This window comes from Triturus cristatus, chromosome 7 (genome assembly GCF_964204655.1).
Source record: "Triturus cristatus chromosome 7, aTriCri1.1, whole genome shotgun sequence".
NCBI classification, from domain to species: Eukaryota; Metazoa; Chordata; class Amphibia; order Caudata; family Salamandridae; genus Triturus; species Triturus cristatus.
The window spans coordinates 1,014,035,826-1,014,053,909 of record NC_140590.1 but is presented as its reverse complement, the minus strand read 5'-3'; the positions used below and the strand labels follow the sequence as shown (position 1 = coordinate 1,014,053,909).

Sequence of the window (18,084 nt, the reverse complement as noted above, 5' to 3'; positions counted from 1 at the left end):
ACATGAGGAGGGTACTTTGCCCCTCGATTAATAACCTAATTTCTTCCAATAATGTATTATAATAACAGATTAATAAAGGAACTTACCCCGCTGCTTAGATGATTTCTCGATATCTTCCTGAAGACGTGTAAGGTCACTATCAAAGTCTTGGCTGCCACATAAGTTGAAAAGCCTTTCTTCATAATTTGTCAACTGCTCCTCCTTACGACGTAGCTCACTGCTCAGGTGATTTTTATTCTGTTCTGCAGACGCCAGTTCTTTGCTGAAATAAGCGCATGGAAGAACTGAACTGAATAAATACACACATTTGATACCATAATAAGAACAAAGTGACCAACATTATGAATAATATGAGTGACTTGAACCTTCACCATAATAGCTTTCAACAACCTCTACAAACTGGTCCTGTCCACTTACTCTTCACTCACATACACAGTATACTACAAGAGCACAAACTTGGCTTTGTAACACACTTATGCTCCACCACCATCATTTCTTCACCATCTAACAGACCACTGATTCAATTATCAGTCCAACTACTTCCACTGTGCTTCTGTCAATTTCACTGCACAGAATCTGTGCACTGCCTCCAACATCCTCACTTCTGTACCCCAAAGTAACCTTTCAATCCTTATTCCATGATTTCGGAGCAGCTTTCAACACTGCCATGAACTCTGTTATGATCCTCACCCTTTCTTCAGAGGACATTTCTGGAAAAGCTCAAATGGATCGGCTCCTACCTTTCAATCTACTCATAGTGTTTCCCAATGATTTACACTTCCCTTATCTACATCCATAGGGGTTGGTACACCCAAAGGATGAGTCCAGGGACCTCTCTCTTGTGCTCCATTCACACCTTGGTGACATCTTAGCCTCCTTATGCCGTACCATGATGTTTAAGCTGATGACATGCAAATGTATGCAGGTTTGCACTATTGAAAGTACCACATACATACACGCACAGATGAATGTGTATGTATGTGGTATGTGTATTTTGTAAACCGAACCAAAAGGCAGTGGAGAGATGTACTCAAAAACCATCATGAAGTCAAGACGCAGAAGGAGATAAAGCTGGTTTGTGGACTGTTAATGCATTATGATGTAGTGTTCCTTAAAGTGGTGAGTCTTAATCAGTAGTACTTCATCAGTAGTGGCCTTCCTGAAGGATACAGGGGTGTTGTTTCAGGCTGTGTGTGCACAGATGAAAAAGCCTACTGCCTTTGGTTTTTAATTTTTACACTTCTTAGTCGGCAGTCTGATGATGCTCAGGCTGTGGGTCTACTGAGAATCACCAGGCATGGTGAACTTGCCTTCAAGCTAAATAGGTGCTGGTTGTGATGGCTTTGTAAATGGTGCTGCTGGATTTGAAGATGAAGAGGACTGGCAAGTGAAGCTACAGAAGATCCATCAAGACTGGGGTGATGTGATCATATTTCGTCAGGCGTGGGATGGGGGATGCCTTTAAGTGGTGCCATTTTGGAATTTGGGAGGCCAGGACATTACTACCATCCAGGTGCAAGAGTGTGTGGGTTTAAACTGCAGTTCTCAAGACGCATTCTGGAAAGAAATTGGTTAACTTTCTTTAGAAGAGAGACCTGGTACAAGGCCTTCTGTTTCTTTAGCAAGATGTGCCTTGAAGATGAGATTAGTGTCATGGGTGAATCCAAGTGCCTTTGCACTCAGTGAAAGTTGAGGTTGGATGCCATCAAAGCTCATGTCATCTAGCCGTTCTTCTTCCTTCCAAACTTCAGGCCGCAAATCCAATCCAATCAAAAATATTGACGAGGCTTGAAAATGAGACCAAAGCCATTCATTACTTCCAGCAGCACCACATCAGTCCATTTTCAACTGCCCTAAATTAAAATAATATGCCAATATCTCAGGTTTGAAGCAGCAACATCTCTTAACTGATGCATTATTTTTCAGCAAGTTAGAAAACGGTAATCACCTCTCTAGAATAAGGGTCTTTTGCCACATTCAACAAAGTTGACAAATAAAAAAATATACTATATATGGAGAGAATACATAACTGGTAACTGTGTAACATAGTCAAATAGACTTGAGGAGTTCTAGCGATATCACAAGCTACGAGGATGAAGGCACTGACTGGATTTCAAATGTCTTAGGACTTAGGATTTATCTTTCTTGAATAAATTGTTAGGAAACCAATGCACATTTGTAAAACCTAGTATCCTTGGTGTGGTATTCCCCCAGTGGTTTTGCCTTCACTCCCTGATTTTTTGTTTAACTCATTTTTGTTGGCATTAGGACCCTGTACTTTCTCCCAGCTAATCAGAGGCAAAGTAATTGTGCTCTCTCCTTTAAACATGGTAACATTGGTATTCACCCAATTGGAACTTTTAATTTACTTATAACTCCTAGTAAATGATACAAACATTCATCCAGGTCCTGTAACTTAAATGCTTCTCGTGGGCTGCAGCACACATAGTGCCACCCACAAAAGTAGCATTGCAAAAGATTTCTCAGACCTGCCACCGCTACCTATAGTACAGTTTAAAACTGCCATTACGGCCAGGAAAACGAATCCTTTTGCCAGGCCTAAACATTTCATTTTAAAACTTATAAGTCACTCCTAAGGTTGGCTCTGATGGCTCATAGGGTAGGGTGCATGCTATTGTTTTAAAAAAAGGACATGTGTACTAATGTTTTACATATCTTGGCAGTGAAAAACTCAAAGTAGTTTTTCACTGTTGAAAGGCTATGTTTCCATCAGGCTAACAACCTCATTACACTTAATAAGTGATAATGTCAGTTTGCGAAGAGAGAGAGAAAGGCTTCTTCTATTCAAATCAATTGCAATTTAAAATCCTCTATTTTAAAATTTTGAAAGTGAAACTTTTAGAAAGTTAGGGTATGAAAATGCTTCAATTAATCTCAACCACTGGCAAGTGCTCGGGCCGCATCCAAATCCATCATTTTTCGCCTACCATTCCACCTCAGTTTGGACCCAGCCATATGCAACACGGCCTTGACCCTGCTCCAATGGGAACAGTACAGCCCAAACTGCCAGGTCGGCTCCTGCAGACAGATCACCTCAAACTGTTCCTGAAGAAACTAGTCTAAAAAGGCAATATTTTTGGAGCGTTTCACGAAGATTCGATAAACGGCACCAAAGTTATTAGTAAACCAAAAAAGGCATCTCCTAAACGCGCAGACCTAACGAGAACTTGCTATAATGTAGATATATATTAAAGGCATCTGCGTGGTAAAGGCAAAGGCATGCAGGAGGATTACTGAGTTGCAAAGGATGATTCCTCCACTGTTGCAGGGCCCTGTGGTTGTGAGCAGGAGACAGACCCTGAGCAGCTGTCACAATGTCAATATCAGGAGCCGACCATGTTAGAGGAAAATTAGACACTTGAATCGATTCCAAGTGCAGCAACTGACATCCTAGAAACAGTAAGTTGGTTTACTTTCGTCATACACGTTTGCAGAGACATCTAGTGGAAACAGTGGGTAGTGTAATAAAAGTCTGGATAACATAATGTAGTTAAAGCGACCATTCAGTAACTGTCAAAACTCATCTCAAAACCCCAGCTGACCTAATTAAATCAATGTTCTAGAACACAGCAGCCTACAAAGTGCGCCTCACAAAACTTCTTACATAAAAAACATTTTTCATTTCTTGGAGAAAATTGCAAGATTTCTAATAAGAAAACAACATATGGATGGTCATAATGATTTTCCCTCACTGCATACCTCAATGGGTCACAAGGATTACCTCATTCTGAGAAACTATTGTAAAAACAAGATCTGGAAGCTACACTTAGCATTCTAAAATGCCTATGTCACTTGTTGAATTTGTTGTGACACACAACTATTTTGTTTTCAATAAGGAATGTTACTTAAAATATGCATAGTAATAGTGGGCTGCTAATTTGCACCATCTTAGGCAAATTTGATGGAGTGTTGGTGGAAAGAAAAGTATGCCTGAAGGAAGCACAACTGTATTAATTTGGATAATGTATGTTAGTGGTTAGATATAATAGATGACATACACTTGATTTACTCCATTTTGGTAGCTCGTCTTCCAAACCCTCACAAAATGCACAGCAAATGGTTGCTTCATAGCTAGGCATGCACTATATAAATACCAATACACACAAACATACATACATACTTTATAATATATTTTATCTGTATCTGACTGATAACCCTTGACAACATTAAACTTACTAGGATCAAGAGCCAATCAAAAACTTGATTTTTGTAAACTATAGTTGAAATAACTAACAGACAAGTAGAATCATATTCACAGAAAAACTGCCTGTAATTGAATCCTCCATACTACATCATGCCCCCCAGCACGCTAATAAAGAGCAACCCGTATGGAGAATTTTTAACAGCCGAAATAATTTGTAGTTTAAATTTAAAATTCTTAGAAAATACTAAAACAATGACTGAAAGTTTCACAAAACATGATTTATAACCATGTAAGTGCCACCTGAATTACAAAGTTGTTACTTGAATCACAAGGATAAAGTGTTGATAAAACCTTGAACAATCCAGTATGTCTGATCATGGAATATAACACTGACCACATAGAAATTTGCAAACTTTCCCCAAAACACTGGCATGTTATAACACAAGATGAAATGCTTTTTTTTTTTTTTTTTTTTGTCCTCATTGCTACCATGGTTCCAATGCCAAGCCAGATTAGCTTGCACATGACTGTCTCAGTTCATAAGAACTGGCAGGGATAAGGAAAACGAGATGGAAGGTACACAACATCCCTCAGCCATTGCAGTGTCAATCTTAGAAGGCGAAGAGGCAAGCGATTCCCATTTTATAAACCACCAAGGTGAGCCCGGGCTAGGACCAGGTAGAGACAAATCACATGGTGTAAACGGCAATGGGAGCACCATAATAGGATAATCATGGGACCCGGGGAAAAAAAAATAAAAAAAAAATAAAAAAAAAATAAATAAAACGGAAATCAGTGAACCCATGATAACAAATGCCAGAAAGCTCTCTTATTTTGATTGCCAGCTCTAACAAGGTCCATACGTGATGTAGACAAAACGGAGGTCTGCCATTCACTGAAGGAGGGTGGAGTCGGGTCTTTCCACTTCTTGCAGATCTCCCTTCTTGCCAACAGCACCGCGTAGAACACCAATTTTTTGGCTGCAAGTTGTACTCCTTCCAAGACCCCGAAAATCGCTAGAGATAAGTCAATATTAACATGGACCCCCAATGAAATGGTTAGAGTATTACTGATAGCTGCCCAGTATGGCTGTAAAGTGGGGCAGTCAAAAAACATATGGGTGTCCGAAGCAGCCAGAAGACCACACCTTGAGCACGCAATAGAGTTGCCCTCGGAGAATTTAGATAATCTAAGGGGAGAATAATATGCCCGATGCAAAGTAAACAAATGGTTCCTGCGTAGCCAAGATGGCTTCACTATGGTGTATAAAAGGTCGAATGATACTGACCAGAGTTCTTGTGCTTTGGGACCAGAAATTAAAGGGCTCCACAGCAGGTCCGGCAAATTAAAGACGCCATCCGTTTCTTCCAATAATAGTCGATACCACTGTGAAGTCTCTTTCTTACCCAAGGGGTTGTTAACCAGATTATTTATAAGTGGGCTACATCCTCCAAGTAGGAACCTATTTCTTCCGAGGGGTTGAGTTTTATAGGCCTGAGTCCAGCTATGCATTTGAAAGTATTTAAACCTTGAGAGGTTAGGGCCAATCTTAGCCTGCAGCTGTTCCCATGCAAGCAACTCCCCTTCAAAAAAAGATCTCCCCAGACCTCTAGGCCTGCATCTCTTATAGGTGCCGCTAAGATATCTCCGAGCCAGTCAGGGTTTTCAGGTAGCCCCCATAACGGAGTCTTATCACAATAGTAGCCTTGTTTAATAGATCTAGTGACTTCGGCCCACAACTTTGCCAAACCCTGTAATACTTTCAGTTTAATTTTTTTAAAGTACTTGGGGTTGCCAAATTTAAATAAAAAGGCAGATTGGCTAACTTTTTCCCCTTCTAGCATGGCTGAAAACATCCGCCCCACCCCGTAGTCATAAGGTAATTTTAACAACATACGGGAATGAGTTAACTGAAAAGCCCAAGCATATAGTTTCAAGTCAGGGGCAGCCAGGCCCCCTTTGTCCCTTCGCCTCCTAAGCTTTATCCAAGAAATCCTTGCCTGTTTATTATTCCAGATGAAAGATGTTATATCTGACTGTAACTTAACTAAACAAGAGAAATCAAAATGCAGGGGAATGGTAGAAAACAAAAAAGAAACTTTAGGAAGAATCGACATTTTAATTAAGTTAACCCTCCCAATTAGAGATAGTGGAATACAAGACCATGAAAGCAATAACCTGCGACACTCTTTAGCTACTGCTGTTAGGTTAACTTGAGCAATTTTCCCTATGTCCTTCCCAATATGTAAGCCCAAATACCTCATCGAAGAGCCTGCTTGTAGATCCCTAGCTTGCCCGTCATCATTCCAGACAAGCATCTCGGTTTTGGCATAATTTATTTCGTAACCGGAAACCTGGCCAAATAGATGGGCTAACTTTGACACCAAAGGGAGTGCGGTGGCAACATCCGAAGTAAGAATAAGCACATCATCGGCATAAAGGGCTACTTTCCTTTCCCAACCTTTATATGAGAAAGGTTTGATGTTGACCTCCTCCCTCAGTTGTTGCGCAAAGGGTTCGATGTAAAAATCGAACAGTAAGGGGGAAAGTGGGCAGCCCTGCCGAGTCCCCCTAGTAATAGTGACTGGGTCGGATAACTCTCCATTGACCAACAGACGTGCAACTGGGCTATGATATAACAAGCTTATAACCCTGCGAAACCCAGCCCCCACGCCAAACTTAGCCAAGGCTCCCGACAGGTATGACCAATTGACTGTCAAAAGCCTTGGTCGCGTCCAACGTGAGGGCGGCCAAGGGGAGGGCACAGGCCGATGCTAGATCTATGGCACCTATTAAATCGTAGGTTAGCTCATATAGTTGTCGCCCTTTAACAAAGCCCTTTTGGTCAGAGTGGAGGACCGAAGGCGCAATCACAGCCAACCTTGATGCTAAAATAGTGGTAAAGATCTTATAATCCACATTGAGTATTGAAATTGGCCTATAAGATCCACAAGCGGTCTTTGGCTTCCCTGGTTTCAGAATAAGTGTAATAGAGGCATTATCCCATGAGGCTGGGGGGAGCTGCCCTTCCAATAAGATTTGATTGAAAAGAATAGTGAGGAATGGGACTAATTCTATTTCAAGGGCTCTATAGATTTCTGCCGGCAAGCCATCCGGCCCAGCCGCCTTCCCCTTCTTACTGCTTTTAATGGCGGATCTTACCTCTTCCTCAGTGATGGCTTTATCTAAGAGAAGAGATTGATCGGCCGATAGCGAAGGAAGATTAATGTCTTTCAACCAGCCCTCAATAGAATCTATCGAGATCTCCTTATCCTCCTTATAGATCACCTGAAAGTAATCTCTGAAGGCACCCCTAATATCCTCATCAGAGTGTAAGGTATTGTTATCTACCATTATTGCGGCAATGTTATTCCGAACCAGATCCGTTTTGATCTTCCAAGCCAGTAGTTTCCCAGCGCCCTCGCTATATTCAAAGTGGGCCAACTTACTTGCTTCCCATCTTTGTTGAAGTCGAAGATTTAATATCGAACTCAGACTACCCTTCAAGGCTAGTAGTTGACTGTGAAGATTGGACGGATCTGATCCGGGAGCCACATAGTTGGTATCTATGTCTTGTTGTATTTGACATATCTGAGCTTCAATGGAGGTAACTTCTTCTCTATGTAGCTTCCTGCGGTATGAGACTTTCCCCATAATAACCCCTCTCAAGAAGGCTTTAAAGGAATCCCAAATTATTCTAGTCGTGGCTGAACCTCTATTGGAGTTCAAAAAATTCTGGGTTTCAGATTTAAGAAATGCGATATCCTCATGAGATGAAAGAAGAGAGCGGTCAAAAGACCAAGACGTGGAGCACTTCTTAATCGGTCTAGCCAGTTCCATTACTACGGCCGCATGGTCAGACAAATGTAATGGGAGGTAGCTGATAGCCTTTACGGAATCTACCAGTCTCAGACTTATTAGGATGAAATCAATTCTGGACTGGTGGTGGTATTTAAAATTTCGAAAAGAAACCCCTTGTTGTTGTCCCGACCTCATTCTCCAGATATCAACATAACCATATTGTTTCATAGCGCTTTGCAGCAAGGCCCTAGATTTGGAGAAGACGGCAGAACGATTATTAGCCGATTTATCCAGTAAAGGGTCCAATACGATGGTAAAATCGCCTGCCAGAATAATCGGATCAGGGAAGGAAAGCAGATGTGAAAAAATTGACTCAAGAGTAGAGGGGTCATCCTGATTCGGACCATAATATCCTACAATTGTGTTTAGCATACCAGACATAACCACTGACGCTATGGCCCATCTGCCACCTGGGTCAACCGCCTGTGATATCAGCCTAGCTTTGGCTCCCTTTTTAAATATAATTGAGACCCCTCTTGTGTTAGTTGTTTGGGTTGTTGAAACTGCAAAGTCTATCCACCCAAATTTCTTAAGAAAGGCAAGCATTTCGGCATGTGTTAAATGTGTCTCCTGGAGCACAATGACCTGCGTATCCAAGTCCCGTAAATATTGCATAATTCTATTAGCTCTGGGCTTGGTACGGAGGCCATTTACATTCCAAGAGACATACCCCACACTACCCATACTCAAAAAAAAAAGCTAAGGAAGGCAAAGATTTCCATTGTTGCATTAATACTTGGCACAATATCTGCCAACCTCCATCTTCCATAATACTACTTCGAACAATGAGGAACATTTTAAAGTTTTGCCAACACCCCCCCCCTTCTAACCCCGTGCATCCCCTGAAAAAAAAAAAAAAAAAAAAAGTAAAAAAAAAAAAAAAAAAAAAAAGATGAAATGCTTTATTTGGCATCCTATTCCTCTATTACCTACAAGCAATTACAAGCCTATAGGCATACACTGTGTAATACTGATTTTGAGAAGCCACATCAGACAGAGTACTTGGATACCCCTTCACCCCATTGATTCTATGCAAGGGAACATTCTAAATTGTGCAAATAGCTCGGTAAAACAAAATGGGAATGAAGAGGATAATGCAAAGTCTGTTTATTGCATCACATATCTTGTAGTGTATATCACTGAGTGCCCCTGTGGTGAAAGAAATATAGTGGTAGTAGTATGTAAAAGTTTAAAATTGGGAATTGCTGAGAACATTCAAATGATAGTTTTCCACTTCTCTGAAGTGCAGGAGGGTGAAAATTATTGGAATAATATTTATGGTATTGAAAGGCAGAAAATCTCAAAATAACATGAAGGTAGACTGTGAACGCCTCTTGAGATAAAAAGAAACAAAATGGATTTTCTGGTTGGGTCTGGTGTACAAATGAATTTTGAACAAAGGATTTGGTCTACCTGCAATTGCAGTAGTAATATTTTAATTGGTCTCTATAGATACAGATTGTTGATGATTACCGGAGTAGTAATATATTTGTATCATGGAAATGTATAATCACACAATGTTGAATTTCATATCACCCCAGAGATAGAAGTATTGCTTAATTTCAATGGTACTGAACAGCTTTTTGCAATGATGTTGCTATTTTAACAAATTTGTTTTTAATTTTTAATCTGCGCACACACTGAGTGAATATCAGCCAATGACAGAGAAAATACCTTGCTCATAGGTCCAAAGTTCTCAAATTTTAAGCTGCGGTTTAGGATAGGCTAATCTTTATTAACTTTGTTAAGACCTAATTAAATAGTGAAGGGCAAAGGGGCTTTGCCAAAACCCATAAAATCCACCAAGCACAGCTTTCTCCTGTTTCAGATTTGTGGCACCCCTTAGGATCCTGAGGAATCGCCTTACCGGGCCGAAACTCAAATTGTCAGGGTGAGATACTCTGAAATTTGTTTGCTTAGAAATGTTTGCTGCACAAGTTTTTTAATCAATTTAACAGGTTTTGGAAATTATAATAATTTTATACCTAACATCGTGTCACAACGAAGTCTTCGAAGTGGAAGCAAAGTGTTGCATTAGTGTCTAAAACTAAGATACAGTTTTTTCAGTTTGAGACAACATTCTAGAATTCCTATTGTTGGCAACTGTTAGAAGACTGTGTAAAGAGAACTCTTGTTTTTCTCTACACTGTTAGTCATTTTAATGACTTTGATTAAGTATATGCCAAGAACAGATGCATACTGGGTAAGTAGCATTTTCCGTTCAAGGCATATGAGCTGTAGATCATATGCGTTAGCATAGACTATAAAGCAGTTCTTTCCTAAGCGGTGGCTAACCTATATCTGTTACAGTGGTCTGAAATACTGTTCTTAAAACAGCCTGGCCCACATTAGCTTGTTGTTTTGCTAACACATCTACACAATGGTGTTTTGTGAATGTGTGTGGTGTAGACCATGTTGCAGCTTTGCAAATGTCATTTAAGGGTATGTTTCCTAAAAATGCCATGGAAGCCCCAATTTGCATCTAGAATGCGCTTTAGGGGGAACTGTTACGGTGCGTTTAGCGTTGAAGTAGCATATCTATATGCACTTAACTATCCATCGTGCACTACCGGCTTTTGAAATGGGATTGCCCTTATGTGGTGGTGAAAAAGCAACAAAGAGTGGTTTTGTCTTCCTAAAAGGTTTGGTTCTTTCAATGTAATAAAGTATTGCTCTTTTTACATCTAATGTGTGAAGAGCACGTTCTGCTACTGAGTCTGGTTGAGGAAAAATTATGGGTAACTCAACAGACTGGTTGAGATGAAAAGCAGAAACGACTTTGGGTAAAAACTTTCGGTTAGTCCTAAGAACCACTTTATTTTGGTGAATTTGTAAAAATGGTTCTTGTATGGTGAGTGCCTGGAGCTCACCAACTCTTTTAAGAGATGTGAGGGCTGTATGGAAGGCTACCTTCCAAGTTAGAAATTGTAATTCACATTTGTGCATAGGCTCAAATGGTGGGCCCATGAGTCTTGTAAGGACTATATTAAGATTCCACACGGGAGAAGGTGGAAGTCTAGGAGGAATGATTCTTTTGAGTCCTTCCATAAAGGTTTTGATAGCGGGTACTCGAAACAAAGACAAGTGTTGTCGGTTTTGTAGGTATGCCGCTATTGCAGCAAAATGTAAACGTATAGACATGTATGCTAAGTTAGCATGTTGTAGGTGTAACAGATAGCAAAAGATGTTTTGAGTTGAGGCATCTAATGGATTGATTTGGTTTTTAGTGCAATAAATTGCAAATCGTTTCCATTTTGCTGCATAGCAAGCTTTAATAGTAGGATGTCTAGCCTCTTTAATGATGTTCATGCAGTCTGATGGGAGGTTAAGGTAGCCGAATTCTAAGACTTCAGGTGCCAGATTGCAAGGTTGAGTTGATTGGGATCTGGATGTCTTATCTCTCCATGGTTCTGAGTGAGAAGCCTTGGGGGAGAGGTGTAACTTTTGATGAGGAACTATTGACAGTTCCAACAGGGTTTAGGAACCATGGTTGTCGAGCTCATGTGGGAGCAACTAGGATCATTGTGAGGGAGTGCTGAGTTAGCTTCCGAACCACCAATTGAATTAGTGGGAGAGGTGGAAAAGCGCAAGCAAATTTCCCTGACCAATTCATCCATAGTGCATTGCCTTTGGATAATGGGTGTGGGTACCTGGACACGAAGTTTGGGCATTTTGAGTTGTGGTGTGTGGCAAACAGATCTATTTCTGGGTAGCCCCACACTTGGAAGAATGGGAGGAGTACTTGGGGATGTAGTTCCCATTCGTAGATCTGTTGTCTCTGACGACTGAGTAGATCTGCAATCTGAACGTCTACTCCTGGGAGATGTTGTGCAAGGAGGTATATGTTTTGAGGAATGGCCCACCTCCAAATGCTTTGAGCTAAGTGCGAAAGTTGCATGGAGTGTGTCCCTCCCCGTTTTTGTATATAGTACATTGCAGTCATGTTGTCTGTACGAACTAGGACAGCTTTGCCTACTAGATGGGTCTGAAAAGCTTTCAATGTTAGAAAAATTGCAAGCAGCTTCAGATGGTTTATGTGGAGTTGTTTTTGTTGTAGAGTCCACATGCCCTGAATGGTGTGTGTTTGAAGATGAGCTCCCCAACCAGTGAGGGATGCGTCTGCTGTTAGCACTATCTGTGAAACCGGATCGATAAAAGGCCGTCCCTTGGAAATGTATTGTGTATTCCACCACTGCAGAGAGCAAATGAGTGCGGCCGTTCACCAACACCAGATTGTTTAAGTGACCTTGAGCTTGGTTCCACTGATGTGCTAAGCATTCCTGTAGGGGAAGCATTTGGAGTCTTGCATAAGGAACAATTGGAATGTAAGGCGCCATCATTCCGATCAACTGCATAAACACTCGGGCTGGTAGTGAGCGTTGCGGTTGAAATTGTGATATTAGTGTTTGCATGTTGCGTATTCTGACTGGGTTGGGGTACGATAGAGCTTTGCGGGCATCTATTGTAGCTTCTAGATATGCTTGCGTGTTGGAGAGTTGCAGATAAGACTTGGTGAGGTTGACAGTGAATCCCAAGTCATGAAGTAGTTGAAGTGTTTTGTGAGTATGGTGTAGGCAGCTGTGATACAACTTGGCTTTTATTAGCCAATCGTCTAAATAAGGGAAGACGTGAATGTGTTGTCGTCTTAAATGAGCTGCTACTACTGCTAGACACTTGGTGAATACTCTTGGTGCTGTATTGACCCCGAATGGGCGGACTTTGAATTGGTAGTGTTGTCCGTCCACCACAAACCTGAGTTATTCCTGTGAGCTGGGTGAATGGGAATATGAAAGTAGGCGTCCTTTAAAGCTAGGGTGGAAAGAAAGTCGCCGTGATGAACCAATGGGAGCACCTGTTGTAGGATGACCATGTGGAAGTGGTCCGATTGAATGTAGAGGTTTCGCTATCTGAGGTCCAGTATGGGCCTGAGAGAGCCGTCCTTTTTGGGAATCAAAAAGTATAGGGAGTACACTCCTGTCCCTTGGTAATGTGAGGGGACGGGTTCTATTGCATGTTTGTCTAACAGAGAGAGGACCTCTTGTTTTAACAGGGTGAGATGTTCTAGTGACATTGCCCGCTCTCTTGGATGGATTGTTGGTGGAGTGCTGGTAAGTTCCAGGCAATAACCATTTTGGATAATCTGTATTACCCACTTGACTGAGATGATTGAATTCCAGACAGGTAGGAACTGTGAGAGACATCCCCCGACAGGAGTGGAGTGGTCGGGGGTAGTGGGGGGATGTCACTGTTTGTTGGCAGGGGAAGTGTGGGTGGAGTTGCCTCTTCCTCTGCCTTTGTTATTGTTTCCTCTGTAACCTCCTCAAAAATAGCCTCTGGAGGTGCTAGATTTGTTGTTTCGGATGACATTGTCTTCGAGCCACGCCTGTAGAAGGAGCGACGAGAACCTCTGCTAGAAGGTAATTGTAGGGCTACCATAGATTTTGCAGTGCCAGTATCTTTCTTAATTTTTTCCAATGAAGTATCTAATGTTAATTGATTAAGTATGGAGAATTGTACCTCCTGCTTGAACTCGGAGATTCGAAGCCAAGCGTTTCTCAGCAGAAGTATGCTAGTATTGAGTATTGATAGCACGCGAAGCTGTGTCTGCCGCATCTAGGGTGAATTTTATGGAAATGTTTGTAATGAGCTTCCCGTACTGAATGAGGTCGTTAGCTTTGGCCTTATGTTCTTCTGGAAAATGTTGTATAAGTTTTTCTAATTCATCATAATGTGCCCTGTCGTAATGTGCCAGTCGAGCTTGAGCATTGGCAATACACCAAGAGTTGGCGGCTTGGGAAGCTACCCTTTACCCGAGGGATCGATAAGTTGTGACTCCTTATCAGGAGGAGAAGCGTCACCTGTTGTTTGAGAGTTAGCTCTCTTGCGGGCGTTAGACAGAACAAGAGAGTCTAGTGGTAACTGACCTTTTATGTACACGGGCTCTTTAGGAGAGGCCTTGTATTTTTTATCTACCCGAGGTGTTAGTATTCGGGCTCTAACTGAGTCCTTGAATATCTCATTTGTATGTTTTAACATGCCTTTTAGCATGGGTAGAGTGTTGGTAGACCTCAGGGAATGTGTGAAGGTTTCTACAAGGAAATCCTCTTCTAGAGGGTCATTATGTAGTTCCACCCCGTGATATTGGGCAGCCCTATTGATGAGTTGTGCAAAGCCAATATTGTCATCAGGTGGGGAACGCCTAGAGGGATATAGATCAGGGTCATTTGGTACATCTGGATCTTTATCATAGTCATCCCATGGGTCAGGGTTGTGTGTTATGTCTGGGTCTTCTAAGGATATGATGATTATCATCCCCAAACCCATCCCCATCATCAAAATCATAATCCTGTGAGTCAGGTGACCGTGGAGGTGGTGAATTTGTTGGTGTGATGTTTGGAATAGGAGAAGGAGATGGAGGTATATAAGGGGGAGAAGGGTTGGTACCCATGTCTCTTTTTTCTGAAGAGGTATAGGGCTCTCTTGTGGGAGGTCTAGCTTCCGTTTTTTGGGAAGAGTAGCTATGAGGTGTCCAGTGTTGGGATCAATACTGAGTTTTTTCTGTTTAGGATCTAAAGTTTTTGGAAAGAGTCTGTCACTTTTGGAGTGGATTTCGGCATCGAGTCTTTGGGTGCTGAGTGTTTGGAATCCAGTTCTTTAGTTTTAGCTGGTTTAGGCTGTGTAGCCTTTGGAATGATTTATTTCGGCTCCGAAGTTTTCGGTGCAGGAGTTGTCGGCTCCGAGCTTTTATGTGTGGAGCATTTCGGGTCCGAGGATTTCGGTTTGGACGACTTCGGTTCAGGCTCTTTTGGCTTGGAGGGTTTCGGCTCTGAGGCTTTCGGTGTTGAAGATGTCCTTGGTACCAACGACATGGGGGGTGGGGGTGGGGGTATGTTTGTCTTTATGTTTCGGTGCTGAAGGTGTTGGTTCGGCACAGGACTGGGATCGGCCCGAGCCAGAAGGCTTATGTTTGTGTTTCATAGCCGGGCCGGAGGGCGGGGCATCTGAAACCTTTTCACAATGTTGACCGGAGCCAGAGGGTGATACCGGAGCCTTTTCTTTAGCGTGAGTGGGCACATGAGGGTCTGTACTCGCAGCCCGTTAAGCCAGAGTGACACTCAGGTCTTCTTCCATGTCGGAGTCGGCTTCGGACACGGAGACCAGTTCTTCTTCTTCTGCTTCTGCGGCAGGACTCTTCACCGAAGATGTCCATGACGGAGCCGCTGCCGCGTTGCATCTCGTGGTGTCGAGCCTGACGATCATGGATGGTCTTCTTCGATCGGAATGATTGACACGCTTCGCAGGATGAATCCTCGTGTCCGGGATAGGCGCAGGTTGCAGACCTCGTGCAAGTCGGTGCGTGGAAATTCAGCACGACAACCGGGACATAGCTTGAACGGAGTCCATTCCATCAACTGCTGGCATGGTCAGCATGGGTAGGCCCGACTCGAAGTTCCATATCGAAGGTTTTCAAGTTTGGAAGATACATGACGAATGGGAAACCGCGATCGAAAACAATACCGTTGAGGGGAGAGGATTGCACGTCGAAGGTGTTAGAGAACGATACCGAATCGGAGTGCAGCAATACATATCCGAACCCGATGGTGGAAAAAAACTATCTGGAGTCGATGCCCATGCGCACTATCACCGAAAGGAGGAGTCACCTACCTCGAAGACTACAAAGACTTCTTCGAAGAAAAACAAAGTGCAAACATCCGAGCCCAACACCAGATGGCGATCTTTGCTAACGCATATGATCTACAGCTCATATGCACCAAACATATTTTTTCCCCACATGGAGAAAATCTATTAAACATGGAAGCATTCCATCCAAATTCCCAACGTGGAGGAACACTTACTCCTGTGACAGGAGCACACTCATGTGCTTTCTTAGAGCGAGAACCGAATTGCAATAGGTATGTAAAGCTTTCGAGTATATGGGTTTTCATCTAATTAAAGAAGTTGCCCAGCCAGAAACATCCAACACGCTTCCATTTACTCTAACCAAACCCTGTTTTGAAAATGCGAGAATGTTACAATCCCGGAGAAAATTTCTAGTTCATAAGTGGACTTTATGAGCTAAAATTTCACTGATACAAACTATGTGAATCAGGACTGGGAATTTTTGTTTGCAAAGCACGAACAAAATTGTATTAGAGTGGAAAAATACCTTGATAAGGAAAGGAAAACTGGCAAAAGTTATAGACAGGGGAAAGGTTGACATGGTACGGTTGCCGAGGTGGGATCCGATTCAGATCTCCAGCCTGGGAGATATTGTGGGATTAAATGAAAGCAGTTTACTCAGCTACAGCCCGAGTTTGGATTGCCCCCATTACACGCATAGACATATGTGACGTGAAATTACAGCAGGGGATTCCAGTTACTCTAGTCAACCGGTCTGTTATCACAGAATCATCCCTTCTAGAGGCAAAGATTCTACTGGACATATTGATGGAGAGGGAGAAGAAGGGTTCCTCATATATAGAACTCTAACCATTAATGCATCATTAATGTCTCCATGGTGTTAGGAGGTGGTGGAAGAAAGATTTTGGCACCCAATGGGACCGGTACCTGAAGGTGACATTACTGTAGCCATCCATGCCAACCTCATTGTTATCCTATGTGTCTAAAAATGAAAGACCATGTACGATCTACGTAATCAACAAAATAGATGTGCTACCTGAGTATAGAACCAGTAAGATCTCAGATTATGGCTAATTTTAAGATGTTAAAATCATACATGCAACCATGTGAAAGCATACTTTTTGGTTTAACCAAATATAGAAAAATACTAGTTGCAATTATTTATTTTCTATAACAGAAAAAATACACATGTAAAAATAAAGTGAATATGGAAATACTCAGAGTGCGGGGTCAAAAAGATGAATGTCACAAAACTCCAGAACCCCAGTTATATCAACAGGGCCCATCACAACTTTTTGCCAGTCCACTGGGGTCTGGATTTACAGCATTGAAGCATCCTTCCATAATGCAAAACAGATAAAAAAACATATTTAATATGACAAGTATAGTTTGAAAAGAAGTTTCTTCCACTCACAACAGTATAACAACTGAAAGGAACAATTCAATACAATTGCTTCAATAGCTCCTGTTTTTGAGTACAAAAACAAACTTATTATGGCGCTCATTTGAACTTTGCCTACTCACTTTTTAAGACTTTAACCATTCCATTAAGAGCACCTGCTCTTTGGAGCGTAGCGGTAAAATCAGGTAATTTTGTCTCTTTTCATCCCCTGCCCATGATGCCAACGTAAAGCAAGATACAGAATAGAAGACAGAAGAATACTTACTTGAACTTGTTCAGTGCATCATGTGTCTGTCGAATATCTCGTACTTTTGCATGGATCCAGTCTTCCAACTGTTTTTTGGTTGGAAAATATCCTATCAACGAGGTCAGTTCATCTCCATGTCTGGATTTGATTTTTCTGATCTGCTCATCTTTGTCAGTCTACGGAAAAAGTTTTTGCAACCAATGGATTTTAATTGTCCCAAATAAAACAGAATGCAAAAGCAAATACTGTTGGAAGTCACAGAAAAAGTTATTTACACCTTGGCAGTGGTAGGCTCATCAAAGCGGATAGATCTGCCCTAAGAATGGCCAAGGCGATAGCTATAAATCTAGCAGAAAATCTGTCAATATCTGTCCCATATGCTGGTTTCATTCAACTAAAGAAAGCACTGGAGAAGTATCTTTAAAGTGGGATTAAAACATGAATGTGGAAATACAAAGTCTAGCATATTGAATGCGCAAGATTAATTGTGCTGCTAATCATACTTGCAAAGAGCAGACTCTCTAAAGTATGGATAAAAGGCTCAACTCCGAAAGTATGCCTAGTGCTCATGTAATTTATCATCCAGAGATGTTTTCAGGCATGTGCAAAATGAACTCTGGCGGAGGGCCCCCACATTTCAAGGGGCCCCCTCTTTAGGCTTTTGTGACATTCCTAGATTGAATGGAGGTTTGAAATAAGCAGCGCGTTTACTTACTTACTTTTTTTTTAGCCAGCCTAAGGTGCCCACCCATTTTGGCCACTAGCTGA

General features: G+C 41.9%; 1 protein-coding gene across 1 annotated transcript in view; it reads right to left on the bottom strand.

Annotated features, from left to right (window-relative positions):
- RAD50 (RAD50 double strand break repair protein) overlaps positions 1-18,084 on the bottom strand; it is a 495,519-nt gene that overhangs the window by 232,431 nt on the left and 245,004 nt on the right. Inside the window, exons 12-13 of the mRNA XM_085618052.1 lie at positions 17,335-17,492; positions 87-262 (exon numbers count right to left, since the gene is read on the bottom strand). Coding sequence (XP_085474178.1) covers positions 87-262; positions 17,335-17,492 — 334 coding nt within the window. The remainder of the gene's footprint in view (positions 1-86; positions 263-17,334; positions 17,493-18,084) is intronic.